The sequence below is a fragment of the Bombus terrestris genome, chromosome 13, assembly GCF_910591885.1.
Source record: "Bombus terrestris chromosome 13, iyBomTerr1.2, whole genome shotgun sequence".
NCBI classification, from domain to species: Eukaryota; Metazoa; Arthropoda; class Insecta; order Hymenoptera; family Apidae; genus Bombus; species Bombus terrestris.
In genome coordinates, this window is record NC_063281.1 from 4,962,517 (window position 1) to 4,985,881 (window position 23,365).

The 23,365-nt window shown below is 38.8% G+C and overlaps 1 protein-coding gene across 5 annotated transcripts in view; it reads left to right on the top strand.

Annotated features, from left to right (window-relative positions):
- The window catches only part of LOC100650146 (retinol dehydrogenase 12), a 33,091-nt gene that overhangs the window by 5,473 nt on the left and 4,253 nt on the right, over positions 1-23,365 (top strand). For all 5 annotated transcript variants that reach the window (XM_048411577.1, XM_048411576.1, XM_048411578.1 and 2 more), the window contains 3 exons: positions 64-142; positions 9,166-9,470; positions 13,657-13,776. In XM_048411577.1, the coding sequence (XP_048267534.1) occupies positions 64-142; positions 9,166-9,470; positions 13,657-13,776 (504 nt within the window). The remainder of the gene's footprint in view (positions 1-63; positions 143-9,165; positions 9,471-13,656; positions 13,777-23,365) is intronic.

The window sequence follows — 23,365 nt, forward strand, 5'->3', positions numbered from 1 at the left end:
CATTACATACACGTATTACATATTTATATTAACAAAAATAATAAGATACTTTTTATTTTTTAGGTGCTCGAGTGATTTTGGCATGTCGTGACATTAATAAAGCAACAGAAGCAGTGAATGACATAAAAGAAACTACGTCAAGGTATTTGAAAATTATTTTTTATTTAAAAAATGAATTTGAAATATACTTCTTGAAAAAATATTTCCTTTTAAATTAGAGTAACGCGATATATTTTATGCTTATCTCATTATTATTTAAATGGAAATTTAAATTCTAATGAATTGTAGTGGTTCAAAAATGCACGTATTTAAAATTAATCAATAATTTAATTACTTAGTTGTTTTGATAAAATATTGTGTATTTCTCTTATCGTTTAACGTTTTATCTTGTAACTCCATTTTTCGAAAACCAAATTTTATTAAAATTTTATAAATATTAAAAAGAGCATTTCTCGCTATATTCACAGTTGAAGAGATAAGTTAGAATAATTATTCTAATTTGAAACAGAAATAGATTATATACTAATTCTAAAACTAATTATACACTAATAAAGAATTATATATTCGTATACATGGTGTTTCAACCATCGAATAGAATCGTAGCCACGAAATGATATAAAGGTTGTAAAAGAAAGAGAATTCCGGTAGTGGAACTTGCGATACCGTGGTATCTCTAGCAAAAGTATGTCTTTCTTAATAATATAATATTTTTAAAAATATTAATTCGGAATATGTTTTGATAATTATCTACAAAAGGACATATTTCATCGATTTCAATGATCTTCAGAATTGATCTTGTTAAGATCAATGTTTTGAGTAGTTTAAAACTTACATGTACTGTATAAATATTGCTCAACCTTCGTTTCATAGATGTGTATCCGTATTATTAATCCGTAGTATTAATTTAATAGGAAGAAAAAAAGTGATCGGATAAGAGAATTTTCGGATAATATAACAATTACTTTTTTTTTATATTTATTTTATTTATTATTTCTTAGTCCGTGCCTTTCGGCTTTGGACGAACTTTCTGTTTTACATCACTTACGTCCTCGTTTATCGGCCCTACCTCTTCTCCCGTTCTTGCATTCCAGTCTCCGCCGATGATCATCACTTCCTCTTCTCTTCCGTCTACTCTTTCCTCTATTTCTTTCCATGTCTCTTTTGTGTCTTGATTATAAACTACCATTACCCTATACGTCCCTAAACATTGTACCCTACCTATACCCTATACATTGTATACTATTTTTCTTTCTACTACATTATCATATATTTCTTTCTATTCTATTTCTCTCAGTTTCTTATTTATACCCGTTATTGTTCCCCCCCCCTTTTCTCTTCCTTTTTTCCTTACTCATTGCTGCCTTGCATTTCCAGTCCTATTCTTTGGGTAGTCTATATTTTAGTTTTTCCCAATTGTCTTCCTCTATCCATGTTTCCGTGAGTCCGATCACGTCAAATGTCTTCAAATATTTCCACACCTCTTTGTCCTTACTTATTAACCCTGCTACATTCCAGAAGCACATTTTCATCCCCTCTGTAGCCCCCCCTTATTCCCTTTTTTTTTCATTTTTCTTCCCCTCTCTTTCTTTCTTCCTCCAGCCTCTCCTCATTTTCGTACCATCTGTACCATCTCTTTTCTATCTTTAGTTTTTTATATCCGATCATTAAGTATTCGTCCTTTTCCCTTCTTGCTTTGGCCATTCTTCTTATTTGTTGTTGTACCTCCCTTTCTTTTCTTGTCAGGTCGTCATCTATGTATATCCTCTTTTCCAGTTTTCTTTTCTCCTTCATTACCCTTATTTTTTCCTCCATTGATTTCATCGTCGCCACTACTATTGTGTTTTTGTCCTCTACCCTTATCATTTGTGTTCTTTATATTTCTGCCTCTATTTTCATTTTTTCTCTTATGAACTCCTTTACTGTACCTTCATTGCTTCCTTCGTTCCAATCTACTCCTTTGATTACTATGTCCTTTCTTCTTTTCTCTCTCTCTCTCTCTTTCTTTCACTTCTTTCCCTTTCCTCTTTATTTCTCTCTTCATCTCCTCCACTTGCTTTTCGAATATCCCTTTTATTTCCTTTATCATTGCCTCGAACCCTCTTTCCATTTTCTCAATTTTTTCCATCATTACCTCCATTCCTCTCTCCCTGGTTGGAGTCTCTTTTTCTGACCAGCTGTATTTATCCAATGTGTTTTTGAAATCTGCCTTATCTCCCGCTTTATCCATTTTCCTTGGTCTTCCTCTGTTTGTTGCCATCTTTTGTTTCCCTACCTTACTTTGTTTGTCGCGCTTCTAACTTCCTAACCTCTTCTCCTCTAGTTTCTCTAATTTGTATCTTCCTCTCGTTCCCGATTTTTTTTCACTTTTCTTTCACTTTTCCCCCGTGTGCTTCCCACCCTTTATTTTCCCTTCTTCGTGCCACTTTGTGTTTCCTTCACCTTTTTCCCTTCACACTTCACTTTTTCCACAGAGCTCTCCGTCCGCGTGTTACCCTTGCCCCGAACGAAACCGAAAGTCCCACTTTTTTTTTTTATTAAACTTTATTTATTTAAATGGAAATCAACAAAATTGACACTTTGTTTCAATATTTAAAGATTTCATTTTTATTCTTTACCTGAAACCAAGCGTGTACCTATGAATTTCGGAAAGGAAGTTCTGTAACAATTGCCACGAAAAACATATGTGCTGTTTACGGAGAAAATGCGCTTTCATCTCGCACCTGTAGGAAGTGGTTCCAACGTTTTAGAGCTGGGAATTTCTGTTTAGAAGACTTCCTCCTCCGGGCTTCCTCCTAAGACAGACGAAGATAAAATTCGGGATCTTGTTGAAAAATCACGAAGTTTGACAGTTCAAGAGATGTCAAATGTTCTGAAAATATCTAAGACAACGATTCATAGGTGTTTAAAAAAAATGGGGATGGTGTCAAAGTTGAACGTTTGGGTGCCCCATGAACTTACGGAACGGAACCATCTTGAACGAACGATAGCGTGCATGTCATTACTTGCGCGTAATAAACACGAGCCATTCCTTAAACGCCTGGTAACTGGTGATGAAAAGTGGATACTTTACGAAAACCCTGAACGGAAACGTAGCTGGTCCCAACGAAATCAATCACCTCAACGCTGTGCAAAACCAGGGTTACATCCACGTAAAGTTCTTTTGTGTGTATGGTGGGATTATAAAGGAATACTCTATTTTGAACTTTTATCTAGTGGTGATACCATTAATTCAGACAAATATTGCACTCAGTTAGAAAAATTAAGGGCAGCACTAGCTGAAAAACGACCAGGTTTAATGAATAGGAACAACGTTATCTTCCATCACGACAACGCTAGACCGCATGTCGCGAAAAGCGTTACAAAAAAATTGTAACGGATTCCTGATCGGAAGAGTCCCCGATCGACGAAGATGCGGAGGTGGGAGCGATCCGGCTGAGGCACGACATGCACGCGATCTGCGATTCGCGTATGCCGCAGTCCGGAGCCCCGCGCCGCGCTGGCGCGGTGTACTGGTGGTCCGAGGAGATCGCTCGTCTCCGCGAGGCGTGCATCCGCTCTCGGTGCCGGCACACCAGATCCCGCCGTAAGCGGCGGGAGGACGAAGCCACATGGTGGCTAGTCTGTACGAGGCCTGCCGCGAAGCGCGGTGGCACCTGCAAGAAGCCATCAAGATGCAGAACAACGAAGCAGAACAATCACTAACACACAAGCCCAACAGGACAGCACAAATCCTGAAATAATTCCAAGTACAGAGCAAGCTACAAACACCAAACCTATCAGCACCAACACCATTGGTGGTCTAAGCTATGCTCAAATAACCAGCCAATCAACACATACACACAACCAATACCACAGCAATAGTAACAATGACACTGCAGAAATCAAAGAACTGCTCAAACAATCCATAAAGAACACCGAAATGCTAACCAGAATGATAAGCGAACAAAACGCAGTACTAAAACAGCAAACCCAACAAATCACAGTCATGCTACAACTAATTACAAACGTGCTAAGCAAAAAATAAAAACGGACACTCTAAAAATAGCAGCCTGGAACTCAAACGGCCTACAACAACGGGCCCTCGAAACTAAAACATTCATATACAATAAGAATATAGACATACTACTTGTCTCAGAAACACACTTCACTATAAAAAGCTACTTGAAAATACCATACTACACCATATATGATACCAAACACCCCTCAGGAAAAGCTCACGGAGGGACAGCAGTGATAGTCAGAAACGATATCAAACATTATCTACACAGCCAAGTTAACAAAGAATATTTACAAGCAACCACTGTTACAGTTCAAACTAGCAGCAACTACTTCCAGTTGTCAGCAGTATATGTGCCTCCGCGACACAAAATAACAACACAAATGTGGGAAAAATACTTCCAGGACCTAGGGGACAAGTACATCGCAGCGGGAGACTACAACTCAAAGCACACGCTTTGGGGGTCAAGAAACATTACACCTCGAGGCAGAACACTGGAAAAATACATTAGAAATAATAACCTCAATATATTATCCACAGGAACACCGACACATTGGCCGACTGACCTTAACAAAAAACCAGATCTTCTGGACTTTGCAGTTACAAGGGGACTAAACACAAATAAACTAAAAATAACACCCAACCTCGAGCTCAGCTTCGATCATACACCCATAATAATTGAATACAGAAACAAACCAATACACTATAGCAAACCAGAAACACTATGCAATAAAACCACCAAATGGCAAACTTTCAAAGAAATAATAGAAAGCAAAATAAACTGCAACATCCCGTTAAAAACTCCTGAACACATAGAACAGGCAGTAGCAACATTGACAGCAACTATTCAAGAAGCAGCAAGGACAACCACTACACCCGAACCAACCAGCAGACAAACAATAACAATCCCGCAAGAAATATTCGACAAAATCAAAGAAAGAAGAAAAGCAAAAGCAAAATGGCAAAAATACAGAACCCGAGAAAACAAAAAACACTTAAACAAACTTGCAAAGGAAATAAAAAACAAAATAAAGGAGCACAACGATAACGAATTCGCAAAGTTCATAGGGACACTCTCCACACACGAGAACACCAACTATTCACTATGGAAAGCCACGAAAAAAATAAGGAAATCAATAATACCCGTCCCGGCAATCAGAAAAGCAGATAACACATGGGCAAGAAGCAACGAAAAACAAGCTGAAGAATTCTCCAACCACCTTTGCAACACATTCACACCACACATTATCAACAACAGCAACCTCAAAAGTCATACGGAGGAGGATCCACAAACCACTACTACCACAGCCGACAAGGAATACACCATACCTAAAACATCGGCACAAGAAATTAGAAACATAATTGATAAAACAAAAAACAACAAAGCGCCAGGAATCGACCTAATCAATGGTAAAATCTTGAAAAACCTTCCGCCAAAAGCAATAAGACTAATAACAATAATATTCAATGCAATTCTAAGAATTCAATACTTCCCCAAACCATGGAAATTAGCACAGATCAAAATGTTACATAAACCAGGCAAAGACCCGCACCAAACTGCATCTTACAGACCAATATCACTGCTTCCAGTATTTTCCAAAATACTGGAAAAGATAATATACGACCGCATAAAACCAATAATAGAGACAAAAAAACTAATACCGGATCACCAATTTGGTTTCAGAAACAAACACTCCACGATAGAGCAAATGCACAGGCTTATAAACGAAATAATATTAGCACTAGAAAACAAGGAATACTGCACAGCCCTCTTTATAGACATAGAGACAGCATTCGATAAAATTTAACCATGAAAGTCTACTACAAACAATTAGGAAACAATTCCCGGAGCAAATACACCACTTAATAAAATCCTACCTAAGCAGCAGAACCTTCGTAATAAAAATCAAGGACACACATTCTCAAGTTAAAGACATCAAGGCCGGGGTACTACAAGGAAGCGTCCTAGGCCCAATACTATACACATTATACACGGCGAACATACCAACAACTACCAACAGCACAGTATTAACATTCGCGGACGACACAGCTATACTAGTCAGGCATACTAACCCAGAAACGGCAGTCAAAATACTACAAGAACATATCGTAAAAATAGAAAATTGGCTAGAAGAAAAACAAATAAAAGCAAACCCCAATAAATGCAACCATATTACATTCACGCTACGGAAAAAGATACCACCAAACATCCTATTGAACGGCACGCATATAACGCAAATAAAGCATGTCAAATACCTAGGACTCCACGTAGATCAAAAACTCACCTGGAAACTACACATCAAATCAATAGTAGAAAAAATACAGAAAACAAGGAGACAAATGCATTGGCTAACAAGCCGAAAATCCAAACTAAGCACAGAAAACAAATTAAAAATATATAAAACGATCATAAGACCAATCTGGACGTACGGAATACCACTATGGGGGACGGCAGCAATGAGCCATATAAACAAAATAGAGGTAATACAGGCTAAAATCCTCAGGACAATAGTAAACGGACCTTGGTACGTCAGAAACGAAGATATACGAAGGGACCTGGGAATGCCAACGGTCAAGGAAGAAATCAGCAGATACTCCGAGAAATACAAATCAAGAATAGCAACACACATAATCCGGCTAGCTGCGGAAACATACAAAATCATAAATATGGACAGAAGACTAAAAAGGAAGCACCCAGCAGACCTTATAAAGGACATAACCTAACAAACACGAGGATGGTACCCCGCTGGGGGTAGCCACCAACATGCTAATTTAACCGTTAAAAAATTCCACCAAATGTCCAAATTGGACAAATTGTGAATTTTTTAAAAAAAAAAAAAAAAAAAAAACATCATTTCGGCTTTCGGAAGCAGCATTCCACAATAGAGCAAATCCACCGAATAACACACAGTATCAGCCAAACCGTCGAAAAGAAAAAATACCGCTCAGCGGTATTTCTTGATATTCAACAGGCATTCGACAAAGTATGGCACGAAGGGCTTCTTTACAAACTTAAAAAAGTCCTACCACACACTTATTACTCCATGCTAAAGTCCTACCTAACCAATAGGCAATTCATGGTTAAATACGCAGACGCCATTACCACAACTTTCCCAATAGAAGCGGGCATACCCCAAGACAGTGTCCTCGGACCCCTTCTATTCTCCATCTACACTGCCGACTTACCAATATCAACAGGAATAATCATAACAACATTTGCCGACGACACAGCGCTATTAGCGTCCCACGCCAACCCGACAATAGTCTTATCCACCCTTCAGCAAGGTCTCGACTCAATGGAAAAGTGGTTCCACAAATGGGGCTTTAAAATTAATGAAAAAGAATCCACACATGTAACCTTCACGCTGAGAAAACAAACCTGCCCACAGGTCTCCATTAACAATATAACAGTTCCCAACAAGGACACAGTCAGATACCTGGGCATGACTCTGGACAGGAGATTGACTTGGAAACAACATATCCTAGACAAATCCAAATAACTCAGGGACAAATTCAAAAAATTTTATTGACTCATTGGCCGTCGCTCCAACCTAAGCACGCAGAACAAAATTACGCTCTATAAGGCCGTAATAAAACCAGTCTGGACCTACGGAATCCAACTATGGGGAACAGCAAGTAATTCCAACATTGAAATACTCCAATGCTTCCAATCGAAAACGCTAAGATCCATATTAAATGCACCCTGGTATGTTACCAACGAAACAATCCACCGTGACCTCAAGATACCTACAGTCAAAGATGAAATACACAAGTCTAGAAGCAGATGTAACACAAGAGTCAACAACCACCACAACCAATTAGTCACCCAACTACTGGACACGACGGACCAGATCCGCAGACTAAAAAGAAAATACCCTCTAGATTAAATCCTTAGTTTCTACTAGAACCAACAATATAAAACTATTATAAGCCATGTCATTGTATCACGCCAAATGAAGTTACTGAAAATTCTCAACGAGAATTGATTGTAAATATTCTAATAAATAAAAAAAAAAAAAATCTTACTCGAAGGACAAAGTCTGCGTGTGGCGAGTCACGGGACTGAAATCGTTGAAATGTTTACTGTCGTGCACCGTCTTTACTATTTCTTTTAAGGAGAACTATAGAGTTACCTCATGCCTTTGTTAGACGAAACGTTCATCCCTTGACCGCGGCTACGTTCGGCGACCAGTTGTCGCCTCGAGCCCGAGCTCACTATCATAAACCTCAAATAAATACAGTCAGATCGAATGACAACAATTTCTTAATACGGCTATGGTGGAATCTAGATTACAGTATTAAGGGATCTTCCCAAAGTTCCAAAGGGAAGGTTCCGGCGTTCTTTCATCTCCGACGTGTATAATAAAGTTATATAAACAGCGATTATTTGTATAAGCGGTTATTGAGGATATTAACGTCAACAACGTACATTAATATTTTCAAAATCAACGAGATGAATAATTATAAGATAGATAATTATTACAATTATGTAAATAATTGCCGATATTTTATATTTTTGTTTTTATTTTCCAATATTTTAATTTTTAATTTTGGTTCATATTTCTTTCCAATTATTATCTTGTAAACCGGTAATTACTATATATTTTTTCTGTATCTTTCCTTGCTTTCCATGCAAATTCTGCAAAATTATCGGATACAAATGCTTCGATCCTTCTGCTTGATTGAATTAAGAAAGAATTAAAAAGTATATCAGTTATATGAAACATAGGATTTTGTTAAAAATACATTATTTCTGTATGAGGCGATATGTTATTCAAAACTATTTAATATTGTTTCACACAATCTTTTCTATGTTTTATAAATCTATATATGTTAGACCGAAGCCATTTTTTTATGGCTTACTGTTTCACAGGAGGCACTAAGTTTGAACTTGGATAATAATTTTTAAAATATAAATTCACAGTTCGTTTTAAAATTGTTTATCATTGTATCTATCTATTAGAAACATTTTCTGAGTCACTATGTTATTCCATCCCATAAACTCTGTTATATTGGATTTGTTAATTTGATTATACTGATTTATTGAAGCTATTATACTGTTTAAGAATTCGTAGCGGTACTCGAGAAGAATTCAGTTTTCTTTTGTATGTATTGTTGTATTTACTGTTCAATGTACTTTATAAGATTTATGGTATAAAAAATTTCAGTGCCGGTGAGAAAAACCCTGAAGATAAACCAGGACAATTAGTAATTTGTCAGTTGGATCTCAGTAGTTTAACAAGCGTTAAGAACTGTGCACAGCACCTTTTAAAAACTGAACCGGCCATCCACATATTAATTAATAATGCAGGAGTATTCTTGCATCCGTTTGAAAAAACTGAGAATGGTTTCGAAACTCATATTCAAGTGAATCATTTGGCACATTTTCTTTTAACACTTCTACTGTTACCAAGAATAATAGAATCTGGACCAGGTTGTAGAATAATTAATGTTTCATCAGCTGCACATTTGGGTAAGTAGCAATAATAATAATTGTATATGATTAGTTGAAAGCTAGAGAGAAAGAGAGAGAGAGAGAGAGAGAGAGAGAGAGGGAGAGAGAGAGACTAATAATTACATCTTTTAATTTTATTAAAATTATTCTTGGTACATCTTATTATGAACTCGTTTTTTGATTTCGTCATATTAGTTCGCTAAATGACTACAACAACGACTCCGTGCTGGTGGTTTTACATCTTACTTGTATTAAACCAACATGGCCTTAGGTAGTTTACAATGCAATTGTACTATTTGAAACGTATCTCTTATTAGCGATCATTTCGTCCCGTGATGACTAAATACAAATGGTATTTGCTTAGCCACATTCTCACTGAAAATGTACTTTCCGGCGAGCGATTGTACCGCAGATCATCGTAAACTTAACGAGTCTAGTTCCATCGTTACTCGTATTTGTAGTTGTATCCCACATGATTTTATTAGATTTTCTTTGCCGGGTCGTCGCCATGAATCCCTGTTCAGATGCCATTTACTCTTTTGTTTCCTACCTCGATCAGAGCCGGTGTAGGATGGTGGGGTGCCCCAACGTGAAGGTGAGGTGAATGGTTTTGACAGGCATGAGGCTATCAACTTCACCGAGACAAGCCACCCGACTATAGGAGAATATATCAGTTTCATCGGGATCTTCCACGGCGTGGTCCTACGTCTTGGAAACCTATACCCGCCTCGTGTTCCCTAATCTATAAACCTATTACTAGGAAGCCATATTTTATTTTTATACATCCCATATATCTGTTGCATCCTCAACATCCTCCTAATAATGCATATCACCATCATCATTGTTGGTTTCTTCCTCTTTAGGGAATTATTGATATCTCCATCACTTTACCTGTTTGAAGGCCTATGCCATTTTTAGCATTTTCCTTCGACGTATTGCCAGGTCTTATTGCTCTATAGCGAGTATTAACTACTTCCACATCGCTTTCTGCCTGAGAAAGATCTCCGGTCGTTTTTACCGCACGAGGGGAGGCCCTGGGACCGACTTCTGCCTCGTCGTTTTTCCAGTTGCACGATGATCGTCGGGATGAACCTGAAGAACCAGTCATATTACCGACTGGTCCTGGGGACTTCGATGTACCTGTCACGTAAAAAAAGGAAACTCTCTTGATGATACAAAAAAACTTTATTTCTCAAGAGTCCAAGACCCTTGGCTACCACTTACAATGTTCAAGTATCGGCTCACAGTTCAGACTGGCGCGGCCGTCATTATTCGAAGTCTAAATACTAAGCAGGAACAATGAAAATGATGGAGGGGATATTGTTCTTAGAAGTTTTCTTAACAGGGTGGCGAGGTGTTAATTGACCGGATGATATTTAGAAGTGTCAACCGTCAGGAGGATATTTAGAGGTATCATCTGTCCTGAGAATATTTAGAGTAGAGGTATCAACTGTCTGGAGAATATTTAGAAGTGGTCGCCTAAGGTGACGTCAGGGTAAAAGAGTTTGGGGTTACATACCCTGCGCCGTAGCTTCTTTTCCTTTGCTCGACTTATCCATATTGTTTAATTTTATGCGTTGTCCAGAGTCATAGCTGTGTTCGTCATACGTCGTTGGTCCTATATCTTCTCCTAGTATATGACCGAGTTGACATAAATTCATAAAACCATTTCTTCATCCAGTTGAAGCCAGTCGTCGTTGCAATTTACAATGTTATATATTCGTAATCGTTACGAGCAAACGTACTCAACTAAATCATTTTGCGTAATTTCGGTAATAAAACTTAGTTAGCAACTCTTTATATCCAATATTATACCATCTATTTATAGGCCGCTATGTCTTCTTCTGTTATGTCACAATCGCCATCTCTGTCGTCGTTGGTACAGGGTACAACTTGGCAATGCTCCTCTTCTCTTCGGTAAACAGGTTTCGTTACAAATAATTCATCAGAAGGATCCTCGCCACCCTGTTTATCTGGAGGCCATCTGAAGGGACTTTACGAGCCATTTTAGATAGAATAACTTTGTAAGGCCTCCGGCTGCGACCATCAAATTCGTGTGTTTTGTTATGTTGGGTTGCTACAGTTGAGTTATTTGCTATAATAACATGGGATTGATTTTCGGGAGATGATCTAATAATGAATAAATTTACATTAATAATCGTTACATTAATTCCTAGAGTGGCCATATTTTTGGCATCGAATATATTGAAATATGTTTCTTTTGTGACGTGGAGGTTCTACTGTTATAATTGTCGGAGATGAAAGAACACCGGAACCCCTCTTTGGATTCGCGGGAATACCGTAACGTTGTAACTTAGATTAAACAAATGCCGCTCCGATTGTTCGAGATTTATGATCATGAGCTTGGGCTCGAGGCGACAATCAGTCGCCGAACGTAGCCGCGGTCAAAGGGATGAACGTTTTATCTAACAAAGGCACAGAGTAACTCTATACCTCTCCTTAAAAGAAATAGTCGTAGCGACACGCGGCAGTAAATATTTCAATGGTTTCTGTCCCGTGGCTCGTCACACGCAGATTCTATACTCCGGGTAAGATGATCTCCAGATGTCAACATATCTCCGCAGTATATGTTTAGCTAACGATGAGGACCCGCTATAAATCTTAAGATTTAGTCAAGCGAAGTCCTTCAAATAGACTTTGTTGCAACTACGGGAAGATAGGAGAAACCTATCTTCCACGAACGATGCCCCCCGTCAACAACCTCCCCTCAAGGGCGGCCAGCATCTCTTTCAAAACGCCGATATGGAGATCGATCAATTAGCAACAGCGCTAATTTCCCTCACCTTTGGAACGAAAGCTTTCTTTGACGAATCCAAGGATCTCATGTCTTTAGACACACCCATTATAGTTTTCCTCGACGGCATCATCGAGACGGAGAGTCATTCTTTCGTGCGATCTCATTGACGAGTGACAGTACTATCTTACAACCAGTGAATATCTCACGTCTAGTTAACAAAGAGTTAGACTTGAACTGTGCGAGAACATACGTTTATCATCCCATGACCGCGGATTCGTTTCGAACCTAAGGTCATTATCACTAGTGCTACGAGTGCCTAATCTTGTTAATAAGCCTGCGCTAATAAACTCTTCATTGTATCACGACAATGGCTAATTCTAATGAGAATTCATTAAACGTCCCTCACCATAATCCTGACTTCAATCCGACATAATTATATTTAATTTTTTTCATGTTGAAGATATCAATATTATTGCTTTTAGATTCGAGTTCGACTAATAATAATGGCAGTAGTTACTTTGTCTCGAGTTTGATCGTATTAGCTATTGTTTCTACTTGATGGTTCAGCATTCGCAGTTCCTCTGCTATGCTTTTGAAATAAGTTCGCCAGTGAAGTCCTGTAATGACAATTTTACGGTTCCTTTCAATTTTAATTTGATACGTATGCCATCTAGCATATTTATCTTTAAGTTCCTGAGTCACTTTGTGAAATATGGCAAGAATACTTGTCTGTACCTTGATTTGATTTAAGCTGTTTTTTAGCTGTTTTACGTTATAGCTGTCAATCCCTGCGTTATCATTTAGGGGTTGACTCTATTATCTGTGCTTCGATATAGATAGGAGTTGATTTAGCGGCTTTAGTTTTTGCTAGGATTTGTGGTTCTATACTCATTTCTTCTGAGAGCGAACTGATGGAATTGTTGAAACGAGTTTTGTATCGCAAAGAAGCGAATGAAATTTCGAAATGCGAAAATAATATAAAAACACAGGTATAATATAATATTATCGAATTTTTATGCAGGAAAACCATTTATTATTTAATATAATTCACTCAATTTAACTCCATCATTCAAGTTAATTCAATAAATTAACATAAAATATGTAAATTATTTATTTATTGCTGTATACCATTATATTAAAAGTAAATTCATTGTGATTCTTCCCATATTTTATATTTTTATTTTATGATTGATAAAATATTTACAGTTGTATGTTTATATGATATTTTCGTTTCATTTTTAGCTATAAAACACATAGAAAAGGTTTGTACAAAGACTTACATAGTTATCTATGTAAGTCTATGTATAATCATAAATATTGAAGGAGTGAGGTATTATATTAAAGCCCGTCTTGTTGTTACTTCTAATAGTATTTAACTTAAAATATGAAACTTATTGATTTATATAAGTTATTTCTATACATACTACATCATATATCATGTTACAGGTGGTAATATACATTTTGAAGATTTAAATTTGGAACGTTCTTACTCACCTGTTAGAGCTTATTGTCAAAGTAAGCTGGCCAATATTTTATTTACTAAAGAATTGAACAAAATGTTAATCGGTAAGTAGTAGAATTATGCTTTTAAAAAATTCTATGGTTTAGTAATTTTAATTATTTCCGCTCTAAACGAACTGATTCAATTGTTTTTAAAATAAATATTTCATCTGTAATTGAGAAGTGAAGAAAGAGAACATTTATATATACGTTACTATGTTCGTAAAGGCATAGAGATAATAATAATTAGTAAAGGTATGTGTACAATGTACAGAATGTAAAAAGTTACATATTTTTTATGGTTTTGGCAGATGATACAACACCTTTGGATCGGCGGAGAGTTACAAAATAAAGTGGTCGCAAAATTGACCTAGACCTTCAATTCCAAGATCAACATTTTTTCATTGTAATTACGGTGGTGGTCACACCTCAAATTAATCTAAATGTTCGACTTTCTTCAAATTAATCTAAATGTTCGATTCTTTCCTTGCCAAGGTTTGCCCCATTATCATTTTACAGCCACATCGCTCGCGGTGTGTTGCGTTACGTTACGTGAGTGACACAGCGTAGGTTGTAGGTCGTAGTGTGTAGATTAATCATAATCTGTAACTCACAGTCACACGTACACTCGAATGTATTTCAGTGGTAAGATTTGTACGACACTTTCTTTTAATGAAATAAATAATAAATCATTTGATATAAATTAAATTCTTTCAACAAAATTATTTAAAAAATTAATGAAATGAATTTGAATAAAAGCACAAAACTATTAGTTAGGAGAGGTATCTATTCATATAATTATTGTATGTATTATAAATAATTTCATTTATTCATAAGCTATTAATGTAGGTAATTGCACAAATATTTTAAATGTTCCTAAAATTTTATAGATGTAAAATATAGAATGCAAATAAAAAAATACAGAATACGAAAAATATACAAAATACGAATGAAATGTAGAATATTGACTAATTGTAGAATATTGTAGAATATAGAGAAAATGAATAAAATGCAAAATACAAATAAAACATAAAGGCAGTTTTACAGTCGATATTATTACTATCATCCTATGGTTTTGTTTCTTTTTTGTACATACTATTCTTGAAAAGTTGTAGCGTTTCGTTAGTTATTGAGTTAGTTATAATAATGTAGTATCGTAAGAAAAAGCCTGATTAGAGATCGATCAAAAGAGAGTGTCGTCTGTCCTTCAGTTGTTAGTTTACATAAGGAAATAAGCCTATGTGACTAAGGTCACCTAGTTCTTGCGGAGCGTTGACATGATGAGATTAAAGAGAGGAAAAAATAACGCTAATGGAGGGGGACGAGTTGAATTCAAAGAGTGTTGATCGAGAAGTGAAAGTGAGTGGAGAGGAAAGCTAATCGAGAAGCCGGAGAATAGAGTTGCTAGCGTTGTTAAGAGATTGAGTTATTAGCGTTGTGGAGTTGCGTGAGTTGTTAGCGTAGCTGAGAGATTGAGTTGTTAGCGTTGTCAAGTTCCGAGAGTGGTTGAAGTAAAATAAGATTGTTGCGTTTAGTTCAGTTTAGTATAAACAGCCATCGTTTTAATATCTAATTAATATCTGTTTAGTTTGTTTATTGTAAATAAATTAAAAATAATATCAGGAAAAATTTATACCTAAATTTCCTCGATACTACAATAACAACGTGCATTGAGATTTCTAAAATCTAATCGAATTCTGCTTAATGCAATAACCATTTTTGGCTTCAATTTGTTCCGACCTCTCGTTTGTATTTCGTTCACTGAAAAAGAAAAAGATCTTCCTATATTTGCATCAGAGTCGGGCAAAGACAAACACAAAATTGCAAATTTGGAAATGTTTTGGTATTTGTATTTCCCATTGGAACCTTTTAGTTTGTTAATTTTATTTCAAAATTGTGAAACATTAAGTTTCAGATCATTTAGTTCTTCAGTTTGTGAAAATTGGAACGCTTAAACAGTACCACTCATGCAAACACTCTTGTTTATTATCTTTTGTTCGAAATTTATTAAAAATGTAATTTAATTGAGTTTTGTGTCGAGAAATGTCCAGACTAATAGATGGCCTTAAAAATTATGAAGAATTAAAAAAATTGTATTGACATTCTTTTAATTTCGAATGACAATCTTTTAATGATACCGTGGAAGATGCTTTGGTAGAGTGCATACGATTTGTAAATTAAAAATGTAAAATCGAAAAATTCAATTTTAGCCAGATTTTTCTGAATGTGAACCATTATGCGATTGAATGGGGTTTTGTATAAGGCGGTGGTACAAGATGCCGTGCGCGAATTAAGCTTTCTTGCGTTTCTACAAATCTTTTAGATATGACTAACGCATTTATACCCAAAATATGCAAGTATTGTACCACATCTGATAAATTTCAGGCCTTCTAGACTGTAGCGATTTGACGCTCCGTAACGCTCCCAAAAATTCTCTTTTGGAATGCTCGCTCCATTCGCATGATTTTTTTTCTATCTATTTATTATAATATTTACAATCAATTCTCGTTGAGAATTTTCAGTAACTTCATTTGGCGTGATACAATGACATGGCTTATAATAGTTTTATATTGTTGGTTCTAGTAGGATCTAAGGATTTAATCTAAAGGGTGTTTTCTTTTTAGTCTGCGGATCTGGTCCGTCGTGTCCAGTAGTTGGGTGACTAATGGGTTGTGGTGGTTGTTGACTCTTGTGTTATATCTGCTTCTGAACTTGTGTATTCCATCTTTGACTGTAGGTATCTTGAGGTCGCCGTGGATTGTTTCGTTGGTAACATACCAGGGTGCATTTAATAGGGATCTTAGCGTTTTCGATTGGAAGCGTTGGAGTATTTCAATGTTGGAATTACTTGCTGTTCCCCATAGTTGGATTCCGTAGATCCAGACAGGTTTTATTACGGTCTTATAAAGCGTAATTTTGTTCTGCGTGCTTAGGTTGGAGCGACGGCCAATGAGTCAATAAAATTTTTTGAGTTTGTCCCTGAGTTGTTTAGATTTGTCTACGATATGTTGTTTCCAAGTTAATCTCCTGTCCAGAGTCATGCCCAGGTATCTGACTGTGTCCTTGCTAGGAACTGTTATATTGTTAATGGAGACCTGTGGGCAGGTTTGTTTTCGCAGCGTGAAGGTTACATGTGTGGATTTTTTTTCATTAACTCTGAAGCCCCATTTATGGAACCCCTTTTCCATTGAGTCGAGACCTCGCTGGAGAGTGGATGAGGCTATTATCGGGCTGGCGTGGGACGCCAATAGCGCTGTGTCGTCGGCAAATGTTGCTATGGTTATTTCTGTCGATATTGGTAAATCGGCAGTGTAGATGAAGAACAGAAGGGGTCCGAGGACACTGCCTTGGGGTATGCCCTATTGGGAAAGTTGTGGTAATGGCGTCTGCGTATTTAACCATGAATTGTCTTTTGATTGGGTAGGACTTTAGGATGGAATAGTAAGTGTGTGGTAGGACTTTTTTAAGTTTGCAAAGAAGCCCTTTATGCCATACTTTGTCGAATGCCTGTTGAATATCAAAGAATACCGTTGAGCAGTATTTTTTCTTTTCGAGGGTTTGGCTGATATTGTGTGTTATTCGGTGGATTTGCTCTATTGTGGCATGCTGTTTCCGAACACCGAATTGATGATCTGGCAGAGTTTTCAGGTCCTCTAGGAGTGGAAGGAGTCGATTCGTTAGCAACTTTTCGAATAGTTTTGACAAAGTGGGTAGAAGACTAATTGGGCGATAGGAGCTAGTTTCATGCATTGGTTTTCCGAGTTTTGGGATGAGCGCAATTAGTGACGTTTTCCAAGTTTTGGGATAGTATTGAAGGCGAAGAATTGCGTTGAAGATTGAAGAAATGAGTGCAATCCCTTTTATGGGTAGTTCCTTAATTGCTTTATTACTTATTTGATCATGTCCCGGTGCTTTCCTGGGATTCAGACGATGGATTAATTCAGTAACCTCTAGAGAAGTGAAAGGTTTAATGGGAGGAGACATTTGGAAGGGAGAATGCAGGTATTCTGTTATTTCTGGAGCGATATTGGAGGAATGAGGTTTAAAAACGTTGGATAGGTAGTTAGCGAATAGATTGGCTTTTTCTATAGAGCTTCGTGCCCATCCGCTTTGCGGACAGCGAATTGGAGGGATTATTTGCGGGGGACGCGTGAGTTTCCTGGAAACCTTCCATAGTGAGTAGTTGGAGTCGGCAGAGGGGGACAAATTGACGAGGTACTTTTGGAAACAGTCATTTTTGTATTTTTTAATGATTTTCGTTAACTTCCTGGTTGCGTTGTTTAGTTTGCGTTTGTCGTCCGGTGTTCTCTGGGTTTGCCATACTCTTCTTAGTCTTCGTTTGTCTGTGATTTTGTTTAATATGTAATGGGGATATTCGTGTTTGCTGATAGTAGTCTTAGTAGGTGTTGAGGAGCGGATAGCGTTTATTATGCCCGTGTTTACGTTTCCTTGTGTTGCCTGCGCATAGAATATTGATGGTATGGTGAGTTCTTGGTTCTCGTATGGTAATCTCCTTGGTTCTTAGTTTTGGATACTTAATATTATGTAGCGTTTTATAGGCTGAACATCCTTTGTAGTTCGCAGAATGCTCTCCTTGACAGTGGATGCACTTCGCGGGGGTTTCAGGGGATTTAGTGCATTGGTCAGTGGGGTGACTACCTGCGCATTTTACGAACCGGAAGTTATGATTGCAGTATTTCTGCGTGTGGCCGTACCTTTGGCACCTTTTGCATTGTACTATTTCTTTCTTTACAAGAGGTGGTTCGAACTGAACTATGGAGTTCATCAGCCGGTTGACGTTGTAGATTTCTTTGTTATTTCCTTTTTGTTTTAAATCTACGAAGAATAGCTATAGGGGATTTTTTGTGATTCTATGTCTTATGTTGCTGATGTTAGTTACTTCGTGGCCGTTCTTTAACAGTTCGAACTTTAGTTCGTCTAGATCGGCTGAGTGGTGGATGTTACGTAGCATCACACGAAATGGTCTTTCTTGCTTGAGCTGTTAAGTGTGGAAGTTGGCATTCAGGGTTTTTAACAACTTTGTTAATTTTCTATAGGCGTCTGGGTTGGTCGGCAGGATTTTTACACGGTTGTTGCCGATTTTCAATTTATATTCCTCCTTGCTGATTTCTTTTTCGATTGTCTTTGTCATTGATTGAATGCCAATGACATCGTCAATGAAGTTTGGCGGGGGAGGGGGAGTTTTTTGGGTATCTTGTGTATTTACCGCTTCGGTTGTGTCCATTGCGTCTTCTGTTGCTTCCAGTATCGCGAACTTATTGTGGGTCACTTGGCTAGCTGGTGGGTTGGTTTGTCTCTAGCTCACATTAATCTTGGTAGCTTCCAGCTTGCGTTTCTTCATGTGCGCGTCGTTTGCAAAGAGGGGTGTAGTGCCCCTTTGCCACGGGAAGGAAGGGCGGCTTTGTTGTGACTGAGCTCCGTAGAGCCCGTTTGGGATGATTGGGCCATCATCGATTTAGTTAATTCAATATGAAAAAACTAGTCGAGAGGCTGTGATTCGGGCCAGAGTTTAGTAGCATTGGATTTTTCACTAGCACGTTTGCGAACACTTTTTTTTTTTTTTTTTTTTTTATTTATTAGAATATTTACAATCAATTCTCGTTGAGAATTTTCAGTAACTTAATTTGGCGTGATACAATGACATGGATTATAATAGCTTTATATTGTTGATTCTAGTAGGACTAAGGATTTAATCTAGTGGGTATTTTCTTTTTAGTCTGCGGATCTGGTCCGTCGTGTCCAGTAGTTGGGTGACTAGTGGGTTGTGGTGGTTGTTGACTCTTGTGTTATATCTGCTTCTGGACTTGTGTATTTCGTCTTTGACTGTAGGTATCTTGAGGTCTCGGTGTATTGTTTCGTTGGTAACATACCAGGGTGCATTTAATAGGGATCTTAGCGTTTTCGATTGGAAGCGTTGGAGTATTTCAATGTTGGAGTTACTTGCTGTTCCCCATAGTTGGATTCCGTAGGTCCAGACAGGTTTTATTACGGCCTTGTAGAGGGTTATTTTGTTCTGTATGTTTAGTTTGGAGCGTCGGCCCGTGAGCCAATAGAATTTTCTTAGTTTTTCCTTTAGTTGCTTTGTTTTTTCCGAGATATGTTTTTTCCAGGTTAGCCTCCTGTCCAGGGTCATGCCCAGGTATCTTACGGAGTCCTTGCTTGGGATTATTGTGTTGTTAATGGTGACCTGGGGGCAGGTTTGTTTTCGGAGCGTGAAGGTTACATGGGAGGATTTTTTTTTCGTTTATTTTAAAGCCCCATTTTTGGAACCACTTTTCCATGGAGTCGAGACTTCGCTGGAGAGTGGATGAGGCAATTGCCGGGTCTGCGTGGGTAGCTAATAGTGCTGTGTCGTCGGCAAATGTTGCTATTGTTACCTCGTTTGATATGGGTAAGTCGGCAGTGTAGATGGAGAATAGTAGGGGTCCGAGGACACTACCTTGCGGTATGCCGGATTCTATTGGGAATGTTGCGGAAGTGGCGCCTAGACATTTGACTATGAATTGTCTGTTGGTTAGGTAGGATTTTAAGATGGAGTAGTATGGGTGGGGTAGGATTTTTTTAAGCTTGTAGAGTAGCCCTTCATGCCATACTTTATCGAATGCCTGTTGGATGTCTAGGAATACGGCTGAGCAGTATTTTTCCTTTTCAAGGGTTTGGCTGATCATGTGGGTTATGCGGTGGATTTGCTCTACTGTTGAGTGTTGTTTTCGGAAGCCGAATTGGTGATCTGGGAGAGTTTTCAATTCTTCTAGGAGTGGAAGGAGACGGTTCGTGAGCATCCTCTCGAATAGTTTAGATAGGGTAGGTAAGAGACTGATTGGGCGATAGGAGCTGGCTTCATATATTGGTTTACCGGGTTTGGGGATGAGGGTGATTAGTGAGATTTTCCACGCCTTAGGAAAGTGTTCAAGGCGGAGGATGGCGTTAAAGATTGATGCGATGAGTGCAATCCCTTTTATGGGGAGTTCCTTGATTGCCTTATTTCCTATTAGGTCGTGACCTGCTGCTTTCTTGGGGTTTAGGCGACTGATTGCTTCTATGATCTCTGCAGAAGTGAAGGGTTGGATAGGAGGGGACATTTGGAAGGGAGTGTGCAGGTATTCGGTGACGTCCGCTGCGGCTATGGAGGAATGGGGTTGGAATACTTCAGTCAAGTGTTTGGCAAATAGGTTGGCTTTTTCTATAGGGCTACGCGCCCATCCACCCTGCGGGCGGCGGATTGGAGGTATTATTTGTGGGGGGCGCGTGAGTTTCCTGGAGGCTTTCCATAGTGAGTAGTTTGAGTCGGCTGTGGGGGACAGGCTGGCGAGATATTTGTGAAAACGGTCATTATTGTAGTTCTTTATGGTTTTGGATAGTTTTCTAGTTGCGTTGTTTAGTTTGCGTTTGTCCTTTGGTGTTCTATGGGTCTGCCATATCCTTCTTAGTCTACGTTTTTCTGCTATTTTTTTTAGTATGTACTGGGGGTATTCGTGATTGCTGATGGACGTTTTTGCCGGTGTGGAGACGCGGATAGCGTTTATTATGCTCTCATTTAGGTATTCCGTGGCTGCTTCGATTTCGTCATTGGTTTTTAGTGAGGTTGAGGCTGAAGTTGTGTGGGTAAAGACTTCTCTAAAGAGCTGCCAGTTGGTGTGTTGGTTATGAATGGAGCCATTAGGTGTATTCTCGATGATAGTTGAACTGACTGTTACTATCACGGGGGAATGATCAGAGGAGAGATCAGCCGAGGAATTGATTTGGACGTGTCTTGGCGAGATATTTTTAGTTATGAAGAAATCAAGGAGATCGGGTATTTTGTTTGTGTCGGTGGGCCAGTGTGTGGGTTCGTATGTGGTAAGGTAGTTGAGGTTGTTGGATATTATGCTGTTGAGGAGGTTTTTGCCTCTTACTGTAACCAGTCTGCTACCCCATTGGGTGTGTTTAGCGTTGTAGTCTCCTCCGGCTATGCATCTGTTGCCCAGGATGTCCAGGAAGTGGTCGAAGTCTTCTTTGGCGATGGAGTGTCTGGGAGGGCAGTATACAGCTGAGGTGGTGATTGTACCATGATAGTCTTCTATTGCTACGTTTGTTGCTTGGAGGTAGTCTTTCTGGAATGGTGGAAGTTCGTAGTGTTTGATATTTGCTTTGATTATGATTCCGGTGCCGCCGTGGGCCTTTCCGCTGGGGTGTTGGGTATGGTAGAACTTGTATCCGTTTATGTTCAGGTAGTTTTTGTCGGTGAAGTGGGTTTCAGATATGAGCATTATGTCGATTAGCTGGTGTTTTAGGAAGAGTTCTAGCTCAAGTTTGCGTTGCGCTAGACCATTGGCATTCCAGAGAGCTATGCGTCTTGGTTTTATTTTGTGTCTGGGCGTATTAATTTGTCCATGATGAATGTTAATAGCGATAGCAAATTGTTTATTTGCTCTGATTGTTTCTCTATTAGCTTTTCTAGTCTAGAGACGTTGTCTGTGTTAGGTGAGGTGGGGGCACTATTTTGGGGAGGATCCCTGTGGCTATTTGGTGTATTTTGAGTGCCTTGTACCGCTTGGGCATAGGAGTTTGAGGCAGTGGTGAGTTTGATAGGGCTGGGTGTTTGATTGATTGGGGGGATTGGGATAACTGTGGATTTCGGCGAGCTGGGTGTTTGGTGATTTTCCTCTTTTGTTCTAAGTTTGGGGTATTTGCTTGAGTACAGACTTTTGTAGGCTGAGCAGCCTTTGTAGTTGGCAGGATGGTCACCTTGACAGTGGATGCACTTCGCTGGGGTTTCCGGAGATTTCCTGCACTGGTCGGTGGGGTGTGTACCTGCACATTTGACGCAGCGGAAGGTGTGGTTGCAGTATTTCTGCGTGTGCCCATATCTTTGGCACCTTTTGCATTGGACTATCTCCTTTTTGGTTTGCGGTGGTTCGAATTTAACGATGGCGTTCATTAGACGACTGATATTGTAGATTTCCTTGTTGTTTGGTTTCTGTTTTAAGTCGATGAAAAATAGGGATAGCGGGTCTTTTGTGACTCTATGCCTTACGTTGCTAACATTTGTGACTTCGTGGCCGAGTTTCGATAGTTCTATTTTTAGTTCGTCGATGTCTGCGGAGTGGTGGATGTTTTGTAGCACCACCCGAAAAGGTCTTTCTTCCTTGAGTTGGTAGGTGTGGAAGTTGGCATTCAGGGCCCTGAGTGTCTTGGTGAGCTTCCTGTAAGCTTCTGGGTTCGTCGGCAGGATTTTTACTTGATTGTTGGTTATTTTCGGGTTATAGTCCTCCTTGGAGATATCTCTCTCTAAGGACTTGGTCATTGTCTGGATGTCTATGACATCATTAATAAATATTGGTGGGGGAGGGGGGCGTCTCTGTGTGTGGTGGTTAGGTGGCGAGCCTGCGGTTTCCATGGCGTCGTTGGTGGATTCCAAGATTGCGAACCTGTTGTGGGTGTTGATTTGCGTTGATGGCTGTTCGTTCGAGATTATGTCTGCTGGTTCGGTTTTGCGTTTTTTCGCCTTATTGGCGTCGTTGGCACGGGGGGATCTGCTGAGCTTCTGCCACGGGGGGAGTAGCGCGGGGTAGTGGTGGGTTTGCACAGGCGAGCCTGGTCGTGATTGTTGGGCCATCATCGAGCTAGCTATTTCAATATGAATAACTAGTCG